Source organism: Etheostoma spectabile, chromosome 13 (genome assembly GCF_008692095.1).
Source record: "Etheostoma spectabile isolate EspeVRDwgs_2016 chromosome 13, UIUC_Espe_1.0, whole genome shotgun sequence".
Classification (NCBI taxonomy): Eukaryota; Metazoa; Chordata; class Actinopteri; order Perciformes; family Percidae; genus Etheostoma; species Etheostoma spectabile.
In genome coordinates this window covers 15084373-15106773 of record NC_045745.1, presented here as the reverse complement: position 1 = coordinate 15106773, position 22401 = coordinate 15084373, and the positions used below count along the sequence as shown (strand labels likewise).

Below are 22401 nucleotides of genomic sequence, written 5' to 3'. Positions count from 1 at the left end.
ACCTTTGACAACTGGAGGCTTTAGGGGGCTCTGTGTTTGTTACACAGTGACACAGTGTTAATTGTTCTGTCGGCCCTGTTGGCACTAACGTACCTTCAGTGTCATCAGACTGTCTCTGTTTTTCTGCTGTTATTTTTTTTTTTAAAGATAATTATTTTTTTGGCCCTTTTTAGGCTTTTATTTTGAAAGGAGAGCTGAAGACATGAAAGGGGACAGAGATGGGAACGACATGGGGGCGCTGCGTCAAAGAGTAGGCCTCTAGAGATGGGCGCGCTGTACCAACCTTTCTACCCGGGCGCCCGTTTTTCTGCTGTTATTACACTTGATGTAAATAGTTACCTCCAAAAAATGGAAATATTTCATCTCATGCATGTACTCTCTTTAGTCCACTAATTATGACTTAATTAAGCAAAAACATAAATAAACCTAATGCATCAGGACTTGTTAAATACCTTTTCGATACAAAGAATTTTGGGACCACTTTATCAAAACACTGTTCTATAGCTCCACTCCTGTTTTGTACTTAGTTAGAAGAGGTAAATGCCATATATTGTGGTGTCATGGAAACACAATTTAACAAGCAGTTAAATAAACTGGTGCTCCCAGGGAGTATTGAGAAATATTATTGCTTTTTATACAGTGAACGCATTAAGCACTGACTTACTTCTTTAGTAAGGCTGTCTTGTCTTTCTCACCTTCAGCAGGTAAAACACAAACAGGCCCTGCTTAGTGAAGTGTTTGGTTCAATCAATAAGTGTTTGAATTGCTTTAAATGAAGATAGTCTTTGATGTCTTATTTTCTTTCCTCTTGTCAGTGTGAAGTTAGTTTTTGTACTTTTCTATTGTTTTTATAACAGATGATGTATTTTAGCTTGTCAGTCATTTATGTGGTGTGTCCTCCTTTCTGCAGAGTAAGGTGAGTGATGGCATACTGACACCTGGCGTGAATGTAGCATCACCGTGTCCTGAAGTTATGTTTAGCAGACGCTCAGGGGTTTTAGGCCTTGGAATTTAATTTGAGCCTTAACTGAAGAAGTTTGGTTTGACTCGTTATAAACCAGCACTGATAGATCTGATAAAGAAGTCATAGTCATGGAGTAGAAAGGAGCTGAGAATGATTCACTCCCAATAGTGGAGTCACTTTCAGACACTTAATCATATCTGACAATGGAATCATTCTCTGTTTCTGACCCTTGGCACTGGAACTTATCAAATATAAATCAGTGCACTGTTATGGTGGCATGACTAACTTTCAGCCCAATGTGTTAGCAGAAGGGGAAATAGGTGGAGCGCGCAAGATACAATTAACTGCTGTTTTTTAAAACAACACCATTTGGCATTTTGAAAATGTGTTGCTTCCATAAGTCAATGTAATTCCGGTTGAAATTAATGTTTTTGTTGGGGACAAAAGTGGAGGAATTGTTAAAAGAGAGCATGTTTTGTGTGTGTGTGTGTGTGTGTGTGTGTGTGCGTGTGCGTGTGCGTGTGTGTTATGGGAGCAGCAGGGAGCATAACCTTTTAAAGAGATATAAGATGAGGCATAAAGGTAAAATTTGGAGTATTTTGCCATGTGTGAAAAGCAAGTCTGTTGAGAATGTTTATTGTAGCCGACATGGAAGATAAAGTCACGGGTGAGGGGGTGCTTGACCCTAGCACCAGGAAAGCAAACAGTCGCTGCTGAGTTCTTCTTAAAGCCAATGTTTTAACAGCGGGGATGTTGTGTTTTGTTTAGGGTCCTTTCCACCATGAGACAAATCGGCATTGCAAATTGAGCATGTTGCTTGACTTGAATTGCCCTCTTTTGACTGAAAGTACGTTATGGATTTCACAAATTTGAGTATGACACATTAGGCCATAAACCGTTTAAATCTGACCAAGCGCGACTCAAATCTGCACTTGACTCACATCAGGTAGTGACACAACTACGTAAACACCTTCCCATAATCAACGACAGCGTCATTACGTTGACCAGCGTAGTGCATACGTAGGGTTTGGTGTTCTGTGAAAAAAAGAGGGGTTCCGCTGAAACTGAACCTAGTCAAAAAACGCAAATATTCAGCAGAAGCCGAATCCTGGATTCGGTGCATCCCAGATTTAAACGTAAACAAAGTACTTTTTTCTAATTTTAAATCAATGTTTTGTTATGTTGTTCAGCAAGAGTTCATGAGAGCCTGCATGCCAAGCAGTCGCAGATTTTTGCTAAGTACTCTTCTAGCTAGAAATCCAAATGTCAGATAACTAAAATCCTTCATTCAGTTAAAAGATAGTTTAAAACCAGCAAGGTCTAATAAGTGAATCATAAAAATGTGACCTAAAACTACAAAAAAGGTTGATTTATAGGAGCCTTTCTGGCAGGCAACTACAATGCTGACTTACTTCTTGGCTTGTCAATAATGTTTAGTCTCTTTCACATTATCACCTCTTTTAACTTTTCTTTCTCTTTCTCCGTGTCACAGGCGTGTTATGGCATCCTGAAGGTACCCCAGGGGAACTGGCTGTGTCGGACCTGCGCTCTAGGCGTCCAGCCCAAATGTCTGCTCTGCCCTAAGAGAGGGGGGGCCCTCAAACCCACCCGCAGTGGAACCAAGTGGGTCCACGTCAGCTGTGCCTTATGGATCCCTGAGGTGAGACCCAAAGATGGGCACTGAGGTCAACATAGCCAAATGATCCAAATATAGTACAGTGTAGATAAAGCGCGTTATGCAGTAGCCACAGAAAAGTCGGTGTGCTCCATCCTGACGCCAAAATGATCTTGCCGGGGCGTGAGCAGAGGTTGCGCAACACTTTTTTTGTTTGTTTCAGCAGCAACAAAGCGGAAACAGGAAGCTGACCGAGTTCCTGGGCAAAGATGCCAGGACTCTCAGAGTGACTGCAAGTCTCTATTGTAAACTTACTGAGTTAAGATGAGTTCTTTTGTGAATGAAAAGGCTTGATCCAACAAAGTAGATAATCGAATCAAATTGAAGCATTGACGTCAATGCTGCTGCAAGTTCTGCCATCGTTCCTGTTTTTCTTCTAGTCCGTAGAAAGAGCAAAGCCGGTAGCTTTTCCTCAATGGTGCTACCTCTGTTCAGGAGAAGACTGCAACTAGTGGTAATTTAAGGTAGTTGTTTTCTACATTTCCTATACCTGGCGCAGGACTTAATTCTGCCAATCAAAGTTAGGCCTATTTGTACATTGTGTATATGATCCCAGTCACACACCATAGTCATGAATCTAGTCGTGTGGTTGCACCTAATGCCACCGTAAATGCAGAAATTGGTATCTGTGCCTCCTCTTTTACGTAAGAGTTAAATATTGCTGCACAGTGGCTCTGAAGAGTGAGTGAGTGTGTTTTTTTCACATTTTCCCTAGTTCATACAGCTGTAGTCAATGTCAAAATTTGTGTGAAAAACTACCTTTCCTATGTTGGTTCAGTGGAGTCAGCAACTGCATAAATATGAAGAAGCAAACTACTGAATGTCTGCCGTGTTGAATGTGTGTTAAAACAAGTATGGTGCTTTTGGATGAGGTGTCTACACCATAAAAGAAGGAAAAAGAAAACCACCTGAAAGACTCTGTGGTGTTTTACATGCTTTTTTGACGTCTGTACTTGTTTTTTTCTCATCCTCATCCCAAATGGCATCTAATGCACACTCTTTTAGGTACAGTGTTTTTCTCTTCCACTATTTGCATTGACAGAAACATGGGGGATAAAAATTAGTCTTCATTTTGTGAAATAGAAAATGCATTACAAATACCATAATGTTGGAAAATACCCATTTCATGTTGTTAACCCTGACTACTAAAGACTCATTGTAACTTCAGCCACATGTACAATGTACACTACATCTGGCATGTGAATGCACTTAAAAAAAATCCCAAACAACAGGATTTATGGGAAATGTGGCACAGATTTTGAGAAACCCTTGCACCTTAGTTTTTTCCTTTTGGCTTTTCTTGTTAACAATAAATGCTTTGACGACTTCATGTAGCTTCTTCAGTCAAAGTCTCAGTCTTATCAGTCTGCAGATAATTCATTCATTCATAAGAACTGTGTTTGTCAAGCATGTAGCCAAGCAGCCGCTCATTTACACTTCATGTGTGTGATGATACCTTTTGGAAACATCTCATCAAAAAGCTTTAAATGGACATAAAGCAGCCGCTTATTTCATATGGATGTTGCTTTATGCCTTGCACACACCTTTAAACTGTTAAGGCAGTCACTCATGTGTCTTCAGCCTATTCAGGAACACACTCCACCAGCAGAGTGACATTTGGCAGTTTAAACCTTTTACTTCTAATTGCCTTCTGTCACCCTTGATTGGGCTAATTGTTTTCGTTGCTCCATTCGCTTTTGTTTTCTCTTCCTACCGTGGAGGGAGAAAAAAAAAAGTGCATGTCTGTGCGTTTGTGCACGCGTCCTTGCTTAGATGTTTGTGTGTTCTTGCATGAGCTAAAGAGGTGTTCATAGCAGACGTCTACAGAAATAAACACACACAAACGCAACACACATCAAAACACTGGCTAGTAGATTTCTATTGAATTTGATGGTAGTGGAAATTTCCCAAAAAAGAGGCTCTGTGTGTGAGTGACATTCATAGAGAGGGCTGGATCATGTGTGTGTGTGTGTGTGTGTGTGTGTGTGTGTGTGTGTGTTTTCGTGCGCATGTGTGTGTGCGCTTGTGTTTGTGGACATAAACGCACCACCCAGCCTTCAAACGATACAGCTCCCCTGCTGTGCTGTGAGTATAGCTGCCCTCAACCCCTAGAGAGAGGTCCCTCTTTAAACGGCTTTCCACAACACACACACACACACACACACACACACACACACACACACAGACGCAGAGCCTCTCTCTTAAAATGCCTTCATTTAACACTGTAATTTCCACCCATTTTCACTGAATTGATTAAATAAAATATTCAGTTTTTTATGTCTGAATCAAACCTGAGCCTGATGCAGTTAATGTTAGCTAAAGCACTGGGTTTGTGTTACCCTGTCCCACACAATTCTTATTACTATGATTACAGCTTGCCTGTATATCTATGCGTTCATGTAACCCTAGCACTAAAAGAAATCATCATTTTTATTTATTTTTACACTATATTTTTATGAAAAAGAACTCAATGCCTAATGGAAATATAGGCAGAACCCAATCTGAATCCTAACATCATTTGTAAAAATATGTCCAAACCCGCACGCACCCACACTGATACGCACACGCACGCACACACACACACACACACACACACACACACACACACACACACACACATGTGTGTAATCAATTAACTACAGCATTCAAAAAGTGAAAATCCTTTTACCATTGATTAGGTTGCACATCGACTAAAAGAAGCGAACATTGACGGTGACAGCTGAGGCATCATTGTCTGAACTGCACTTTCTATTGACATTCTCAATGGAGTAAAAGATTTACCCTGACTCTGATCGTTTGTCCTGTACAAAATACATCAATAGGAAGAGAAAGAACCAAGTGTGTTTGTTTTGTGGACAAGCAGACGAGAGGAGGAAAATAAAATAGATAGCTATAAGGACAAGTGGAGGAAGAGAGGGAGGGGCAACTAGCAGCTTGTTAATGCAAGCGTGAAGGACAGGGAAAGAGGGCAATGCCACAAATATGAGAATAAGTGAATGTAAAAGAGGTGGAAAGGTTTTTTTTTTTTTTTTTTTAAAGAAACAGACAGCTGAGGAAGGAAGGAAGAAATGGCACTTTGGTGATGAGTGCTCTCCTCTCTATTCTGCATGGCTGGTTGGCACAGGTCAATGACTTTTTGGTTGTATTTGGTGGAGAAGAGTTTCAGCCCAAAGCTGTTCTGAATAGACCTCTCAGAGAAAGTGAGTCACACAGAGCTTTACAATCATGTTTTCCATGGAGCACAGGTGTCCCTGCTCAGGGTCCAAAGACAGACTTTCGAGATATTGGCTTTTGAAATTAAAAGACACTGAAAAAAATTATCATTCAAGCTACAATAAGTTGGTTATTGTTGTTCCGTTTTTGGTGGAGATTTAATCATTTCAAGTGATCAATATCAAGCGAGGAGCAAAGTTAATCCAGAGATTTTGTGCTGAATAAAAAGATGGGTCATGATCTCCAGCTGTTGTCATATCTATATTAATGAAACTGTCCTACAAGGCATCAATCACATTTGCCAATTTTTGTTTAGTCTATTAATCATTTAGTCTACAAAATTGTAAAAGTACCCGACACAAGATGTCTTCAATGACTTGTTTTGTCTGACCAACAGTCCAAAATCCCATATTCAGAATACATTTTTATTTTTGATAAAAAGCCGAGAAAAGCAGCACATCCTCACATTTTAGAAGCTGGAACCAAAATATGTTTGGCATTTTGGTTAATAAATGAGTCAAATAAAAAATTCTGTCTACCAGTTAATCAACTTATCATTTCAGCAAAATTATTAAAATTAAACTGTTATATGATAATGATGATGAACAAATACAATTTATCTCCACACGATGTTGATTGATTATTTATCACATTCAGTGCTTTGAATTTGTGTATTTCTGTATCCCTGTAGGTGAGTATAGGCTGTCCAGAGAAGATGGAGCCCATTACCAAGGTGTCCCACATCCCCGCCAGCCGCTGGGCTCTGTCCTGCAGCCTGTGTCGAGAACACACAGGAACTTGCATACAGGTACGTCAGATAAACACTTATCACTGCGATCACTGCCTTATGTTGTTAATAACAACATGTTATGAAGTGACCCCAGTGAATTAAGTGTTTGCCTCAGGTTTTTCTTTACTAATCATGCCCAAAACTTACCTCAAACCCATTCAACATCCACTTTTCATTTCAACAGTTTGAAAATAATTGTAATCTTGATATTGTTACAATTTTCTTCTGTGGAGAAACAATGTAGTGCATGCATTTTGGGCATGCTATTGTCATGACAGCTGCTGTCCACTATTGGAGCCAGACAGATGTGCTTCATGTCATTCTTCCTCTTCATCCTGTTTCTTCTTTTTTGTTTGATTATTTTTTTATTTAACCTTTATTTAATCAGGAAGACCATTGAGATAAAACATCTCTTTTACAAAGGAGGCCTGGCTCAGATAGCACACCAGTTACAGTTTGAATAGAAATGAAACACAACAGACAGGAAATAAAATCACACAAGAAAGAGACTATAACCAGCCCAAATAAAGCAGTCTTCATCTTCCTCCTATTTCAATCCTCACGGCATGTGCACGCACACTGTTCATTATCTGGAGGTGGCGTTGGAATGAAAACAAGCCTGACGAAAATTTGTAAGTTTTAATTGTGTGTCAAATTCAATATTAAAGTTTAACTTTTGGAGTTTATCCTTACAAACAGATACAATAGATGGGATGTTCATTCAGAAATAAAGCCTTACAGGCACACTCGTGCAAATGAGTATACAAAATCACAGCAGAACTCTCAGCAGACCCACACTCTCACATAAAATGTCTCTCAACAAAACAGATCATCATAGTTCTTAGCCTCCCGCTTGCCACAGGTGGATCTGTTTGAACCTTGCACCACTTTTACATGCTGCTGAATATGCAAACAAAACCCCCAACTGACACGTTACCACTAACACACGTTACCGCTATTAGCTTGCCGACCATTTGGCTTTAAAAGTGCCCTTAAGGTGAACTGGATGCCTAAAGTCCTACGCTCGCTGTCTATGCATGTGTGCTGCAAGTATACAACCATGTGTACCTACAAGTGTGTTCAATGATTGTTTTTGCAGCGGTGAGGGTGTTTGGTGTCACAGTATTGATGCTTTAGATTAACAGCGAGTCCTAGAGCAAAAATTACTCGCAGAAAGAGAGTCTCTCCCTCCTGTTTCCATGGTTTTAGACAGGCGACTGTACAAACATACACACAGAGATCAGAGGTGTCAAGAAAGTACAAATACTTTGTTACCTTACCTAAGTAGAAATCTTGGGTATCTATACTTTACTGGAGTAAATATTTTACAGCAGACTTTTTATTTCTACTCCTTACATTTTCACGCAATTATCTGTAATTTCTACTCCTTACATTTTCTCCTTTACATTGATAACATCCCTCTGAAGTTTGACCTTTTGCACCATTGCAGTACTTATAGGCAACTATTCATCATATTTTCCGTGCCATGAAACACATTCTAATGCTCAGTAGTACACATATATCGTTCTTTATTCTATTTGCAGTGTACTAAAATGCATTCATTTTCAATGGGCATAAATGCGGCTGAAACAGGTGCATCCCAGATTTTTCTAAATTAACATTTTAATATAACATTATAGTCATTATTGCCTTTAGAAAAAAAAAATGGCGGGGGGGGGGGGGGGGGGGGGGGGGGTAGTGCACTGTAGGACCCTGTGGCATGTCTAAGATGTTGTCCTTAATGGCATTTTTTCCCCCTTACATTACTTTTAATTGTATACTTTAAGTAGTTTAGTACTTTAGTTTTAACCAGTACTTTTTTACACTTTTTACAAAAGCTTAAGTGTTGAATGTGAATACTTTTGACACTTTTGGTAGAGATGCAGCTTTACACCATGCACCATAAGTAGGAGGAGTACTGTATAGGCTCTTAATTTAGGTAAAGGAATGAGATAGCAAATCATTTTTCTGTCTTAAAAGGATTAGGCACAGGAGAGTCTGAGAAATGATGTTAATAGTAATATGTTGTCAGTCTTGATTTTCTTTTGATTTCCCCACATTTTCTTGTATTTTTAATGCACAGTAGGTCAAACAGCTCAAACTAGATTAGAGTTCTTTCCTTTTGGACTACCTTTGAAAGTGTAACATTCAAACACATCACTAAGTCTTTGCTCATGTATTTTTTTATAATTTGGTGATAACAAACTTTTGTTTTTGTCTAATGACACCTTGCTGTGTCTCTTTTTTGTGCTGACGGTTCTTTCCATAGCGATAGCAGGGTGTCTCAGAGTGTTCAGACCTAAACATTTTGTTGACAACTTGTTGTATTAATGGGCAAGAAGTTCTCCCAGTGTAATGTGACTCCTAATGAGCTGGAAAGGTCAACCAGTCAGGCCTGTACTGTATGTGTTAAAGCTCAGTCAGTGACAGGGAGACACACTCGGCTAATAAGAACATTGTTTTGCTCCATGGTTAGTTTGTCGACTTTCCATACTTCAGAGGAACTTGACAGCTATTTAGATTTAAACACCTGTGGCCATGCCAGGAGTATAGCAGGTGAAAACATTATAAACAATACTGTAGCTTAAACTACAGTTATTAGGCTGCAAACTCTCTGTGTAGCCAGACATTGTTCAAACATACGACACTTAATTTAAAGTCTATTAGAGATCATAAAGTTTTCAAAGATACCAAATAAGTTTCCAGTACGTTTTGAGGGAAATGTGTTTAAAATTAAGCACAACACTTCTGAAATATATCCTTTTGAATAAATGGTGCAGCCTTAATAAAACATAACATCCTGTGTTTAAACATGTCATAAAATGTAAACATGATATAACTTCAGTGAAAAGCTTCAACAAGATGACAATACACATGTAATATGTTCATACATAGTGGATAAGATGGTTTTAACAATCATGAAAAGATCGAATAAAAGGGGAAATCTGTGCGTTAATCTTCACATTGCAGACTTCTGCTTTCATGATTTAGCTTAGCTGATCGCACTACTCCCTCATGTAATGAAGGCCTAAACCATTGAGGGCACCATGTGAAAGGCTTAAGTTTAGATAAATCAATGCCTGAAAAATATTCAAAGAAAAAAGAGATTTCCTAGATTCCCACTGGGCATTAAATGTTTATAGATTTGAGGAAAATCTAAAGTTTTGAAAATGAATGGATAAAATATACTGTACAAATCATCAATATCCCTCAGGTGGCAGGCTCTCTGTCTATCAAGGAGGAAATCAAAAACTATGTGATAGATATTGGCACAAATATACTGTAGCTGCCTGTCAAGTCTTAAAATCAATAATTTCATCAGGAGTTCTCCACTTGACAGGGTTAGAAATGAGAAAATAGGCCTAGTTTCTTTGGACAAATGTCTTATTCCAAGAAGGCCTGTTAGTTTGAATTTTTAAATTCTGCCATACAAGATATTTGAAGTAGATAGAGTAGATGTGGGGTGGTGATGGCACAGTGGATATGACACATGTCTTTGGTGTGGGTTTGATTCCCACTGCGATACATCAACCATTGTGTCCCTGAGTAAGAACCTTAACCCCTAGTTGCTCCAGAGGTGTGCAATCTCTGAGATATATATATAGCAGTTGTAAGTCACTGTGGATAAAAGCGTCAGCTAAATGACATGTAATGTAAAGTTAGAACAGCAGATAGCAGATACATCCGCCTGTTTCCAGTAGCCACCTCTTAATGATCTAGAACTGCTGAACAGATGTGTGTGGGAGGTCTTAGGTGTTGTGTTGTTTTGAGACAAATTAGTTTGGCCTGAGGCTCTTTTGTGCTTAACATCAGAGATAATTAAAAATAAATGATGACAAAATAATTAAAATAGTACTGCAATTTAGCAGTGTAGTAAATTAAGAATATCAATGTTGAGTCAACAGGGGTTTCTGTACAATATTTATTAAACCTGTAAGAATTCAACTTAGAAATGCTCTAAAGAACCAACCCAGATGTAAAAAAAGTGTTCTTTGCTTTGTTTGAAGAGTTAAATGTATTGCATTTATCAATCAACTAACTCCTAGTTATAGTGAAGTTAAGGCATAAAGCATTTGTGTGTTTTAAATAGCAATGAACACATGAACTTAATATATTGGCATATGAATATGATGGAAGTATGAGAAATGTGCTTCACTGGGAGCAAAAGAAAAAGAAAAAAAACAATCTGGAGCAAGAATAGTTTGTTGTTGGTAAGCAAGGTAGGCGAGTCAGTTTTATTTGCATAGCACATTTCAGCAACAGGGCAATTCAAAGTGTTCTACACAAAAACAGTTAAAAAATAAAAACAGCTAAAAGACAAGAATAAACAGTTAAAATAAAAACAGATAAAACACAAGAATAAAAGTTACAGTGCAGTATAAGAACTTAAACATTAAAGAAATGAACAGCCATTTAAAGAAAGGCAACATCAAAAAGAAAGGTCTTCAGCCTTGATTTAAAAGAACTGAGAGAAGCAGCGGATCTGCAGGTTTCTGGGAGTTTGTTCCAGATATGAGGAGCATAGAAACTGAACGCTGCTTCCCTCTGTTTAGTTCTGACTCTGGGGACAGAAAGCAGACCTGTCCCAGATGACCTGAGAGGTCTGGGTGGTTCATTTGCATCCAAAATTTCACTTTTTACAGCATGATTAATATGGACCCATTTCTCTCTTAAGGCCAAAACATATGATTAAATCAAATAAATAATTAGTATCTTTCTTTAAATAACAAAGTTTGTTATCCACAAACACCTAAACATACTGATTCAGCATGGGCAGGGATAAAAACATGATTAATAAATCCCTGCTAGGACTGAGCAGGTGCATTGGAAAAGGCCAGATGAGTATTTTTTTGCGATGACTTCGCCCGTACCAAGCAACACATCTAGCCCGTGTGTTCTAGACGCTGTGTTCAATCTTTCCTCCTTTGACACCAACTAAGTGAGAGCAGCTGCAGCGGCCTTAGCCTAACATTTGGGAAAGTTAAACGGGTCTACATTGTTGACTGTAACTTCACTTTGTAACAAGATTATGTGTAAATAGAGGTGACTTGTGACTATTGGATCCGGTCTCCTGTTCCTCAGTCTCTGACTTTGTTTACTCAGTGATTTAGTGGGTTGAGGACAGTTTTTCTCACTGAAATGTATTTTTAAAGCTACAAGGTGCAAAAGTTGACAACATCAAAGTGTACATGAGAAGAGATAGGAGAGACATCAAGTTGAACCTATAAAAGAAACAGCTGAGACTTAACGTTAGTAGCCTAGTCAAAAAGATTTTTTAAACATGAATCAGATTCATGTTCAGATTTGGAGTCTTTCAGTTGTGATATTGCTAATGTGACTTATTTCCCAATGAAACAATATGTGGAGAGGGTTTAATTATGAGAGGGATTTAAATCAAATCTCTAACATGTGATTTGTTCACTTAAAAGTGATTGATATGGCCCACTGCAGAGGAGTTTGCTTCGTGACACACCTCCGTCCCCCGTGTTGTTAGAATAGGGAGAGGATGACTAAATTAGACCTCAGACCTGTTGAGATCGGGTAGAAGGTATCGAATACACCAAGCCAGCTACCCTCAGGCAACTAGGATCCTAAATGAGGACATTGTCTAAGACAGCTTAACTGCTTCACTTTTGTTGTTTTTATGTGTTAAATCAACTAAAAGCTTCAGATTTTCAATGTGATGTTTGTCACTTTTAAGCTTTATTTGTAACAGTTAAGTAGGTTTTACTGCTGCTGTATATCTGGCTTTTAAAGTGAAATACTTACGGAATGGAGTTGAGCCAAATTGTTTGTGAAAAGGTTAAACAGAAGTTGTTTTCCAGACGGTGGCGTCGGTAAGATCAGACAGGTTTTGATAACCAGGCTCATAAACAACACAGTGATGAGAGTCACCATCCTGCTGAATGCTGAACTCCTCTGAAGAGTACGAGCACCGGCCTCCATATACTCACCCACACACACACGTTGACAAATGTGCACGTACATGCGCATTGCCAACAACAAACAGCCACAAGGGCTCACACACACAAAATCACACCATGCCTGGAGGGAATCTGTGGGAGGCAGCTCTTAGTATGACCTGAAATGGATAGAACTGAGAAACACACACTCCGAGACACACACATACACACACACACACCCAAGTTACCGATATGTTAGCAGAAATGGGGAAACCATGTTTGTTGTGACTTGGCTTGTCTTTCTGCTTTGTTGCACTTGTATTGGAATCTTGATAACACAAGAAATGGACAAGAAATAGCTGTGCCATAGTGTCTGTGCCTGTGTGCTTACATGCACTTGTGTTCTAGAGAGAACGTGCAAGAGTGAAGTTGCTCCTAGAAAATAACAAAATGTTTTTTTTCATGAAGCATTTCATTCTGCTTATTTATTTATTTTATTTTTTAATGAACCCACAGACATAATTGACACTCAAACGTGATTTATACCTCCCTGTTTCACTTCCCATTCTTACTATATTCTCTCCTCACATAATTCCTGTGTTACTTTTCTTGTTTGGCTCCTGAACGTTCTACCCTGCTTCCTTCTCATCCCTTGTCTGTCCCATACCATCTTCCCTTATTGATCTCTTATTCTGTCTACCCTTAACTGTATTTTGTCTCTTTCTTTCTCTTACAGTGCTGCATGCCCTCCTGTATCGTGGCCTTCCATGTGACGTGCGCCTTTGACCACGGCCTGGAGATGAGGACCCTCCTGGCAGAGAATGACGAGGTGCGCTTCAAGTCCTTCTGTCTAGATCACAGCTGCACCGCCAGCAACAGCAGTGCAACCACCACTAACTTCTCCACTTTGACAAGTGTGAGCATTGGCAGCCACACCACTACGTCATCCACCAGTGGAGCACACGCCACAGCCAGTGGAGCACACGCCACAGCAAGACCTGACTGGACTACTACCGGTGTAAGTTCTGAGCTCCGGCCGGACCATCAGCACCAGCCAAACATCTGCAGTGATCAGGAGCAGAGGTCGGTATTGTACCCAATTTCAGTGTCAGCATCAGAGCGAGCTGAGCGGGACCAGCTGGAGAGAGAGAAAGTGAGCCAGAGGAAACAGAAGCTCCAGGAGCTGGAGGATGAGTTTTACCAACTGGTGGACCCCAGGGAGGTAGCCGAAAACTTGGGGCTGCCCTTTTCCCAGGTACGTTAACTGAAACAGTACGATTTTTTTTTATATGACATAATACCATACACTTGTCGTTTACTGGAATAGGTACACCTCCATGTGCACCAAAAATACCTTCCTCCTCCAGACAGTGAGTCAGGTCTAAAGATAGCATGAGTAAAAAAGCAGGCAGACAGGGTCGACACACAGCTCTCTCATGAGACGGGCCAGATTAGCAACACTTGTTCATACCAACAGGTAACAAATATGTAAAGGATATAGATAGAGTTACATTTCTGTCCTCTAAGAAGCTGAAGCCTCTTGTGATTGGCTGAAGAACATTGCCTGGTCTGACAATAAATCTAGGGCGCACTTTACACACTTTCTGTCCATGTTGGCTTATAAAATAATAATAATAAATAATAACTTCATAAGGTCTCTCCATTTGTCTGCACTACATTATTGATTTTTACCTAGTATTTCAAATACACAGTTAAACATGTATATAAGAGTTTTGGTTCCACAGTTAATAAAATCTAATCAGATGTGGTATTGATGAGTTGCATTTAGAGTGCCGGCTCTAGCGCATCAGATAAAGTGCTCCCTATTCACAGGTAAACTGTCTGATAAATCAGGCTTTTGTTTAGAATACGGTGTGATTAACTGGCCTTTGCTTTCTAAACATGACTGTGGATGCAGGAGCAGAGCTTTTTTCACTATAAAGAAGGATAGACTATAAGCAAGCAACAGTTTACACATAGGGATGAAAACGTGTGATTGTTTAATGGAATAATTGTAATCACTCAGATTTGTTCATTCAGAGCAGTTTTGAAATTTACAATTTCTTATAATTTTAAATCTTCAAGTGTAACAGAACTATGGGGAATTTTAACATATGAATGAAATTTCTTTTCTGTGTCAACTGAAGCAATTGATGTGTCAATCTGCTGACGTCCATGTCAACAGAAAATAAATGGGCATATTTTGTCTCTTCTTCAAGGTGGACTTCTTATATCAGTTCTGGAAGATGAAGAGGAAGGCCAACTTTAATCGACCTCTGGTCACCTTAAAGAGAGACGAGGTGGACAACCTGGCCCAGCAGGAGCAGGACGTCCTCTACAGACGCCTCAAACTCTTCACACACCTCCGGCAAGACCTAGAGAGGGTGAGTCTGAGATTAGATTTTTTTTTTTTGTTTGTTTGGTATGAAGCTAGTTAAAGTTGTTGCTTTGAGTAGTGCGTTATTCAAACAGGAGGTAATTTTTCATATTGTGTGTGTGTGTGTGTGTGTGTGTGTGTGTGTGTTTGCACACATGGGTATATGCTGCTTCAACAGTGCTTGCTAATATTTAAGAGGCAATTTACATTTTTCCAAATGTTAATTAAAACGATCATTGACAGTATCATGTACAGTTGATTTTTGCTTTCATTAATATTCATGTTAAATGAATGAAATGCCTGAAGGATGAAGGCACAATGAAATGGCTGAATTATATAATGAGTGAATGAATGATAGCCTAGTGTTAAAAAAGTACGTGAAAATCCACCCACTTCACAGAATTGATTAGTTTTTTTGCCTGTGATCTGTGTACAGTGTGACAGTTTATTCACTAAATGTAAAAGTCGGTCGGCCCAGAAGACTTTTCTCAGAGCTGTTCTCTTGATGAAATCATCAGTGTTTCGGTGTGTGTGTTTCTGGCATTGAGAGAGACGGACCTCAAATTCAGTCTCAAGTGACCCACAGCACAGAAACAGCGTGTGTATGGCTCTTGGGATGTGGAACGTTAATAGTTAGGATGTGGAGTGGTACCAGCTAGATATAGTTGGGACTGAATTATCTTTTTTTTTCCTGAAAAACTCAAGGTAGGTTCTTATTCTTGCTGAGCACCACTGTGTTAGAATTTGCCAGGGAAAAAATATGCTCATGTTTGTGCTACTGCATGTCATCTCGAGGAAGGCTTTTATTTATTAGAGAAGGAACAGCCTTTCTGATCTAAACCCAAGTGGTGCTTTAGCATTGAGCTACTGCGGAAGTCATGGATTGTCCACCATGTTCAAGCGTGGTATATTTTTCTAATATAGGTTGTACTAAGAGGTGGGTGGCCTCTCACTGAGTCCCTCAGACACAGTTTGTGTGTGTGGGTGAGCAATGTAATAGAAAAATTTGGGCCAAAGACCGATGATCAGGTATAAAGCTGTATCCTCAGATCTTTGGATGCATGTCTCAGATACTAGCTGTTAACTGGTCCCCATCTGTTGGTAAGTTCAGGTGGTGGGGGGTGGTTCACCGTAACTGGTAAATCCAAATGTGCAGTTACAGTAAAATGTTACTGAGGTGTTTATTCTGCAAGTTCTTCAACTCAAACCTCTAGAACGGGCATTCTCAAAAATGTATATATATTCAAAGGTCCAAATCTGATTTACATACAAGGTCAAAGGTATGGAACGATTGGTGACAAGCAATTCATTTTTGTTAACTTACATATAACTCACAAGCAATAAGTTTGTTAGGTTAATTCAATTTTAAGGCTGTCAGAGGAAAATTACATATAAGCCTAGTGGAAAAAATGTCACTGTTTGACTGCAATCTGTTGCTTAAATTAAAGCAACTCTAACTTTACAAGCACTATACATTCAAGGGTCAGATTTTCAAAATAAATTCCATTAGTGCAAAAGAACTGTTATGCCACTGTCTGCCCCAAAATGGTTGTTTTTGAACCTAAGGAACGGCATGATACAATTTAGAAGTGTACAGTATAATTTTAGAAGAAATATTAACAAAAAGATTGATTTTCATGCCTAAAAAAGTAGATTTTACAAACTAAATATGCAAACTGTTTGATTGCCTGAAAAAACACATTAAATAAACTGACCTTAAAAACAACAAGGCACAGTAATATAAAGGCCACAGAGAGAGGCTTCAGTAGAACTCTGTTGCTGTGTCACAGATCTCACAACAAACTTGTTAGTTTATTCATAGGAAGATGATAACTAAAAAGGTTTTGTTGTTCTCACCTCTGTATTCTGAGGTTATAGCTGTTCGAAATATTCGTGCTTTGTGTCATAGTGGCATTTTAACATTTCCACTCTTCAGTCCAGACTTTGAGAATCACTGCTCTAGAAGAATTATACCTGCATCTGTGTAAAGTTTGGCGACAGGAAGTTTAACCCTTGTGTTGTCCTCAGGTCCATTGACCCGTTTTCTTGTAGTTTTAATTAATTGTTTTTGTATAATATCGTAAAAATTAGGCTAAGAATTAGAAAAAAGGATAGAAAGAAAACAGCAAAAAACATGGGAAAAAGCGCCAAAAGTTGATGGTCAACAAGTTTGTCAGCGCTTTTTATTTTACTGTATCTCTTTCTACTGCTATGGGCTAACAGTTAACATAGAAACGATCAGACATACATTAAATGCCCTCTGGAAATAGACAGTATTACATGGCTTTGCTGCCACCCGCTACAACTTGACCCACTTTCACCTAACTACGGTGCCGTCTATACTCAATAGGAGCTCCTTGATCTGCGAAACGACAGTACAGTGGAACGGTTGCTAACGTGTATGCTGATATGGTAAGGGGGGGACAAAGTAGCTTCCACATAAGGGTTATCTTTCAACCTATCTTTTTAAGCCTAACGCAAGTGTCTTTGCTGGTTTAAGATCATCGCAGTTGTCAATTTTTGATATTGAGATATTTGGTCAAGAATATTTTGGCATTTGATTTTCTCCATATCGCCCAGCCCTACTTGGGGAATGAAAAAGAGACTTGCATTGTTGTGCAGCTTACCTGCGGGAAACCACTGGGGTCATTCTCTTTGACAACTAGGTATTGGTAAGTCAAAAGGACAGCAGTGTCTGTGGTTGTGGAAACATGCGGTGAGGGAGGCCATGGAGAAGACAATGACCTCTGTGGAAAGGGCAAAGTTGGAAAGTTGCCCATTTTTGGAGTGGAAGAGATTTAACCTAAGATGTTCTGGATATTATAGGGCAGTCTTGGTTTACATGATTCTTGCTGTGCTCCTGTATTTATACTAGCTATTGTAATTTGGATTCATTCAATTCTTTTAGTTACCCCCCTTACCTAAATACAGTGGAAACTCTAGTCACTGGGGACTTATTTTAATTCATGCCTTTTAACCAAAACATGTTTTTACTACTTAGTTTACAGTAATAAAATGAAAGAGCAAATGTAAAAGAAAAAGCGTTCATACAACTTACAGTCTGCTTTCTAGAGCTGTGATCAAGGAGAAATGATTGTAATCACCAATATCAGATATTTATTAAATGCTTACTGGAGTTTGGTCTAAACCTGAGCTAGAGTAGAACAGTTTTGAGGTCAGTCAGAAACTCAAAATGGTGAAATATTCCCCCACTGCCTTCAGTATCATAGCTCACACTTGGCAGCTGAATGCTAACCACTATGTAAATTTCCTTGCTTGGTTTCTCGGATTGGTTGCGCCCATGCCACTAACCTCTTTCCAGGCTCATGTTTTCAATGCTCTGATAGTGGATTGGCATTCACTGCAGCGGTGCCCTCAAAACCTCTTTCTGACCTTGCAATGTACCCTACAGAATCTGAATGACAGCAGGGCGCCCACAGCCAAACATCTACTCCAACCCAGGTTTAGGGGGATAGAGTTAACTCTGGTTTGCGGAGGAAGGACAGACGGCTAGACTGCAATGTTGATTACTATGTTTGAGCAAATGTTTTATATATTTTATGCCGATCTAAAAGACATCATATGATATTTTCATTCTTTCTGATACTAAATCTACCAAAAAGAATCTGTGTTGAAAAAGTTTCCCCCCACAAATTCTCTCAACAACCAGTTTAAAATGTATTTTCTTTCAGCAGACATTAAGATAAACCAAATCATCTGTGGTTTGGTGTCCTAAATGCTTTTCTCCTTCATTTCTTTGGCATGTCATTTGACACGATGCAGTTGGCTTGCTTTGGTTTGGTTTCAGCTTCATTGATTTAATTTGCTTTGCAGTAGGACAACTTTTTGGCAATTAGGTGGCTGCAAATAAACCAAATGAACCACTATTCTGTAACAAAATAAAATAATAATATACAAACACAGGAAATAATTGGATTTCCCATTTAGCCTCAGCTCGTAATACCAGTTGAGTGGACTAAAAGAGTTCTGATTATACCAACGGATCAGCGTACATCGCCCAGCATCCCACAGGGAAAATCTGGCTTTTAGATAACAATTTCTCACCTTGAAATAAAATTGACTTGAAATAAAATCATTTCCCACAAATCACAACACAAGGGGGTTGAAACACTTTACAAGTGGCTGATCCAATTCATAATCTAAATTTTAAGTTCACTGTGCCATCAATCTGTTTTCTTCCTTTTATGTACACCACAAAAAAATGGAAATACCCAACTACTGTATGATTGATTGATTTTATTAGATATTTATTATTTATTATTTCATTACAAGATACGATACAGCTTTGCATCATACGTTAAAAAACAAAACAAAGTCAGGATAACACAATAAAGCCCTGGGGCTTATTTCCACTGTAGTCCCTTGGGGGGGCAGAGCGAGTGGCAGCAGATAAAGCATCAATCATTACATTCATACATATATTAAATAGATCCATCAAGACAATACAGTAATAAAAATGTATACTAAGATTGCTGAGCCATTTTTTTAGCACCTGCTTAAAACCTCCTAAACTTCTGACCATCTTTAGATTTCCTTGCAACCTGTTCCACAGGCTTGTTGCTACATACAAAACAGACTCCTTACCTAAATTACTCTTAACTCTAGTTAATCTGCTTTGTACTCTGCCCAATTCTGATCATCCTTCTTTCTCTTGAATGTGTCATACTTCTTATTTCTCATCCTAATCCTAATAAAAAAGAATATCATATTTGGGTTAGTTTGTACAACTTCTAAAACTATACATTTAAAAGAGCACCATGCTTTATCAACATACATACATTGCAACACAGCAGAGCAGTTAATTAGATTCAAGCAGTCATCTAGTGCTTCTTTGCTATACCTTTTCAGCGACCTAATGCTTATAGAGCTATGGCAATTGAGCACTGCTTTCTTTATCTTTCGAGTACAATAGAATGATCACTCAATCCATAATTAATTCCCTACATTCTGCTATTCTAGTCTTTTCTGACACTAGAACAAGGTCAATAACAGTTTGAGTGGAAGAACAGACCAAAAGGGTTGGTTCTTTAATCAGCTGATTTAAACTAAATGATGCATTCATTAATGCCTTATAGCCGGAAAGGTCCATACACTTTGAGCTTGTTTCTTCCAGAAGTTAAACATTGTCTGGTCAGGTGGCCTGTAGCATGTTCCAACTAAAATAGGCTTGCTTTTCGGCAACAGAATGTTGATGGAGTCGTCTAGTCCCACCATATTGCGGTTCTCTGTGATTTTTGGGAGAAGGCTTCTGATGTTATGATGAAGCAGGTGAAGTCCCATTTGTAGAGAGGAATGAATCCACATTTGGCACAACCATGCAGGCATCTTCCAAATCCGCACAGGGCGACTGAACCAAAGGGACCCTTGGGTCCAATCCCCTGGGCCCTAGGCACCCAGTAAGGGAAACCGGGACATTGGTGGATATCCCCAGACAATAGCGGGCACACACTGATGATTAAATCACCGCCGTTTGTTTGCTGTTTACCACCAGCCTTTAATTTATGCCTGGGTACCAGCCAGAATGTACTGTAGCTGCACATTAGGTTGTGACTCTGTAGATGTGCAGACTACTTTTGATATATAGTCATTTTTGTGATGGAAACAATAGTCTCCGGAGGCATTTGTTTCCTATAGACTTGTGTAACTGAAGCCATACCACAGTGGTCTCCAGTGGTTAGGTTTTATTGATTGTTGAGGGCTTTGCTAAGAATAACTTCCTGACCAGTCAGTGTATCTGTAAATCCATAACTCTTCTTCCTCCAGACCACTGTTTTATTGACGTGTGTATTGTGGAAGTCGTATGGAAACCTCTTCCAAAAACTAAGGTTAACTGATCCCATAAATAAAAGGAAAACAATTGAAGACAGCCAGTAGAAAGTCACAGCATAAATAGTGTTACAACAGAAGATGCCAGGGGACAATAAACACTGATAAACCTCTTGTAATTGTCTTAATTTGCTGTCATTTACTTTAACGTGCCTCATGGTAGTAAGCAAGTGTGTCCCACATCTAAATATTCCCAACACAGTATACCTAACTCCCACTTAATGCAAACTTGTCCTATTATTGTTACAGAGGGGTATTCAGAGCTAAGTGTTAACCACAGTTTGTGTGCCAGACCAGTCCTGTTGTTTGCAAAATGGGACTAAAAGCTTGTTTGACAACTTACGATAACAAAGAAGTTCAACTTTTTTTTGTAACAATTATAACAACATTTTTGAAAAGCTGTCCTTCTTGATGAGATTTATAATGAAAGTATTGCATTTCTGACAATGTCAACATAAATATTAGCTATCAGATGTTTTAATTTTCAATGGTTTTGAGATCTACTGTATGCTCAGACAGAAACCATCTCAGACGTCATACGCAGGGTATCTCAAACATTACCGGCAGGATTTTGTCTGAAATCCTGCGACTCTTAATTGTGTTTAGGAATTTTCTAAGTTAGGCTTAATAGACGATAAGCAATGCTGCAATTACAAATGAGAACCTGGTTTGTTCCTGATGGTTCCCACGGGAAGACTGTGTCATCTATGTGTGACCGCATGCTTATCTTGTTCAGAAGCGGTTTGAACGAAAACAAGTTGTTGAATCTCAGGCTGCTTCGGAGTGAGCAGCGTTCCTTTTTAACACAGCTCGAAGGTCTGACAGAGAGAAGAGAATTGATTGTTTGCTGCTGGCAGGTCTCCCATGAGGAGGATTGATCATCAATTGGTCCCGTATTGGCCGATGTGTTGACAGCTAACCGCTACAGATGCTAGTGGCCGTCAATACAAGCTCTCTTTCTCCCTTATTCTCTTCTTGTCTCCTTCCCTTTCCATCCCCCTGCACTTCCCCTCTTTAATCTCCTCTTTCTTTTCTGTTGATATCTGCTTCTGTTTCCCACACACAGATTTAAGGAACAGAGGGCCTTCTTGTTCATTGCTGACCCACATTTTTAACCCATATTACTATACTTTGGCTCTATTCAGTGTTGGGTGTGTTGTGCAAATGTCCTATTTGTTTGTTTTTGTGCTTTTTTCCCCCTCTTTGGGTTCAAGCATTAGGTCTTGTCCGTGGAGATGGGCTTGTGTGTATGCCATTGTGTTTGTGTGTGTCAAGGCTAGAGTGTGTGTATCTGTGCGCCAGAGAATATTCCAATCATCTCTGATTTGCTGGTAAATTGAAAAATCCCCTCCATCCTTGCATCCCATCATCCCAAGACCCCAACCCAATCAGACCCCACGACCAAACCCTCCAGCCTGCTGCTTTTGTGAATAAATGTGTGTATGTGCATGTTGGTGGTGGAAGAATCTGGGGGCTAATGTTGGGGTGGATTATCCCCCTCCTCTTCCTCTTTGAAGTGCTGCCAATGGAACGAATTGCACTGTGCTGTCCCTAATGCACTGTTGAGCTTTCTCCATTTCTGTTCTCCTGAGTGCCCCCCCCCCACACACACACACACAGACACACATACAC

At 39.3% G+C, this 22401-nt stretch overlaps 1 protein-coding gene across 2 annotated transcripts in view; it reads left to right on the top strand.

The window, feature by feature from the left end:
* Positions 1-22401, top strand: part of jade2 (jade family PHD finger 2) — a gene marked incomplete at its 3' end in the record, with an annotated part of 181457 nt that overhangs the window by 106594 nt on the left and 52462 nt on the right. For both annotated transcript variants that reach the window (XM_032534402.1, XM_032534401.1), the window contains 4 exon segments: positions 2457-2624; positions 6544-6660; positions 13282-13800; positions 14765-14929. In XM_032534402.1, the coding sequence (XP_032390293.1) occupies positions 2457-2624; positions 6544-6660; positions 13282-13800; positions 14765-14929 (969 nt within the window).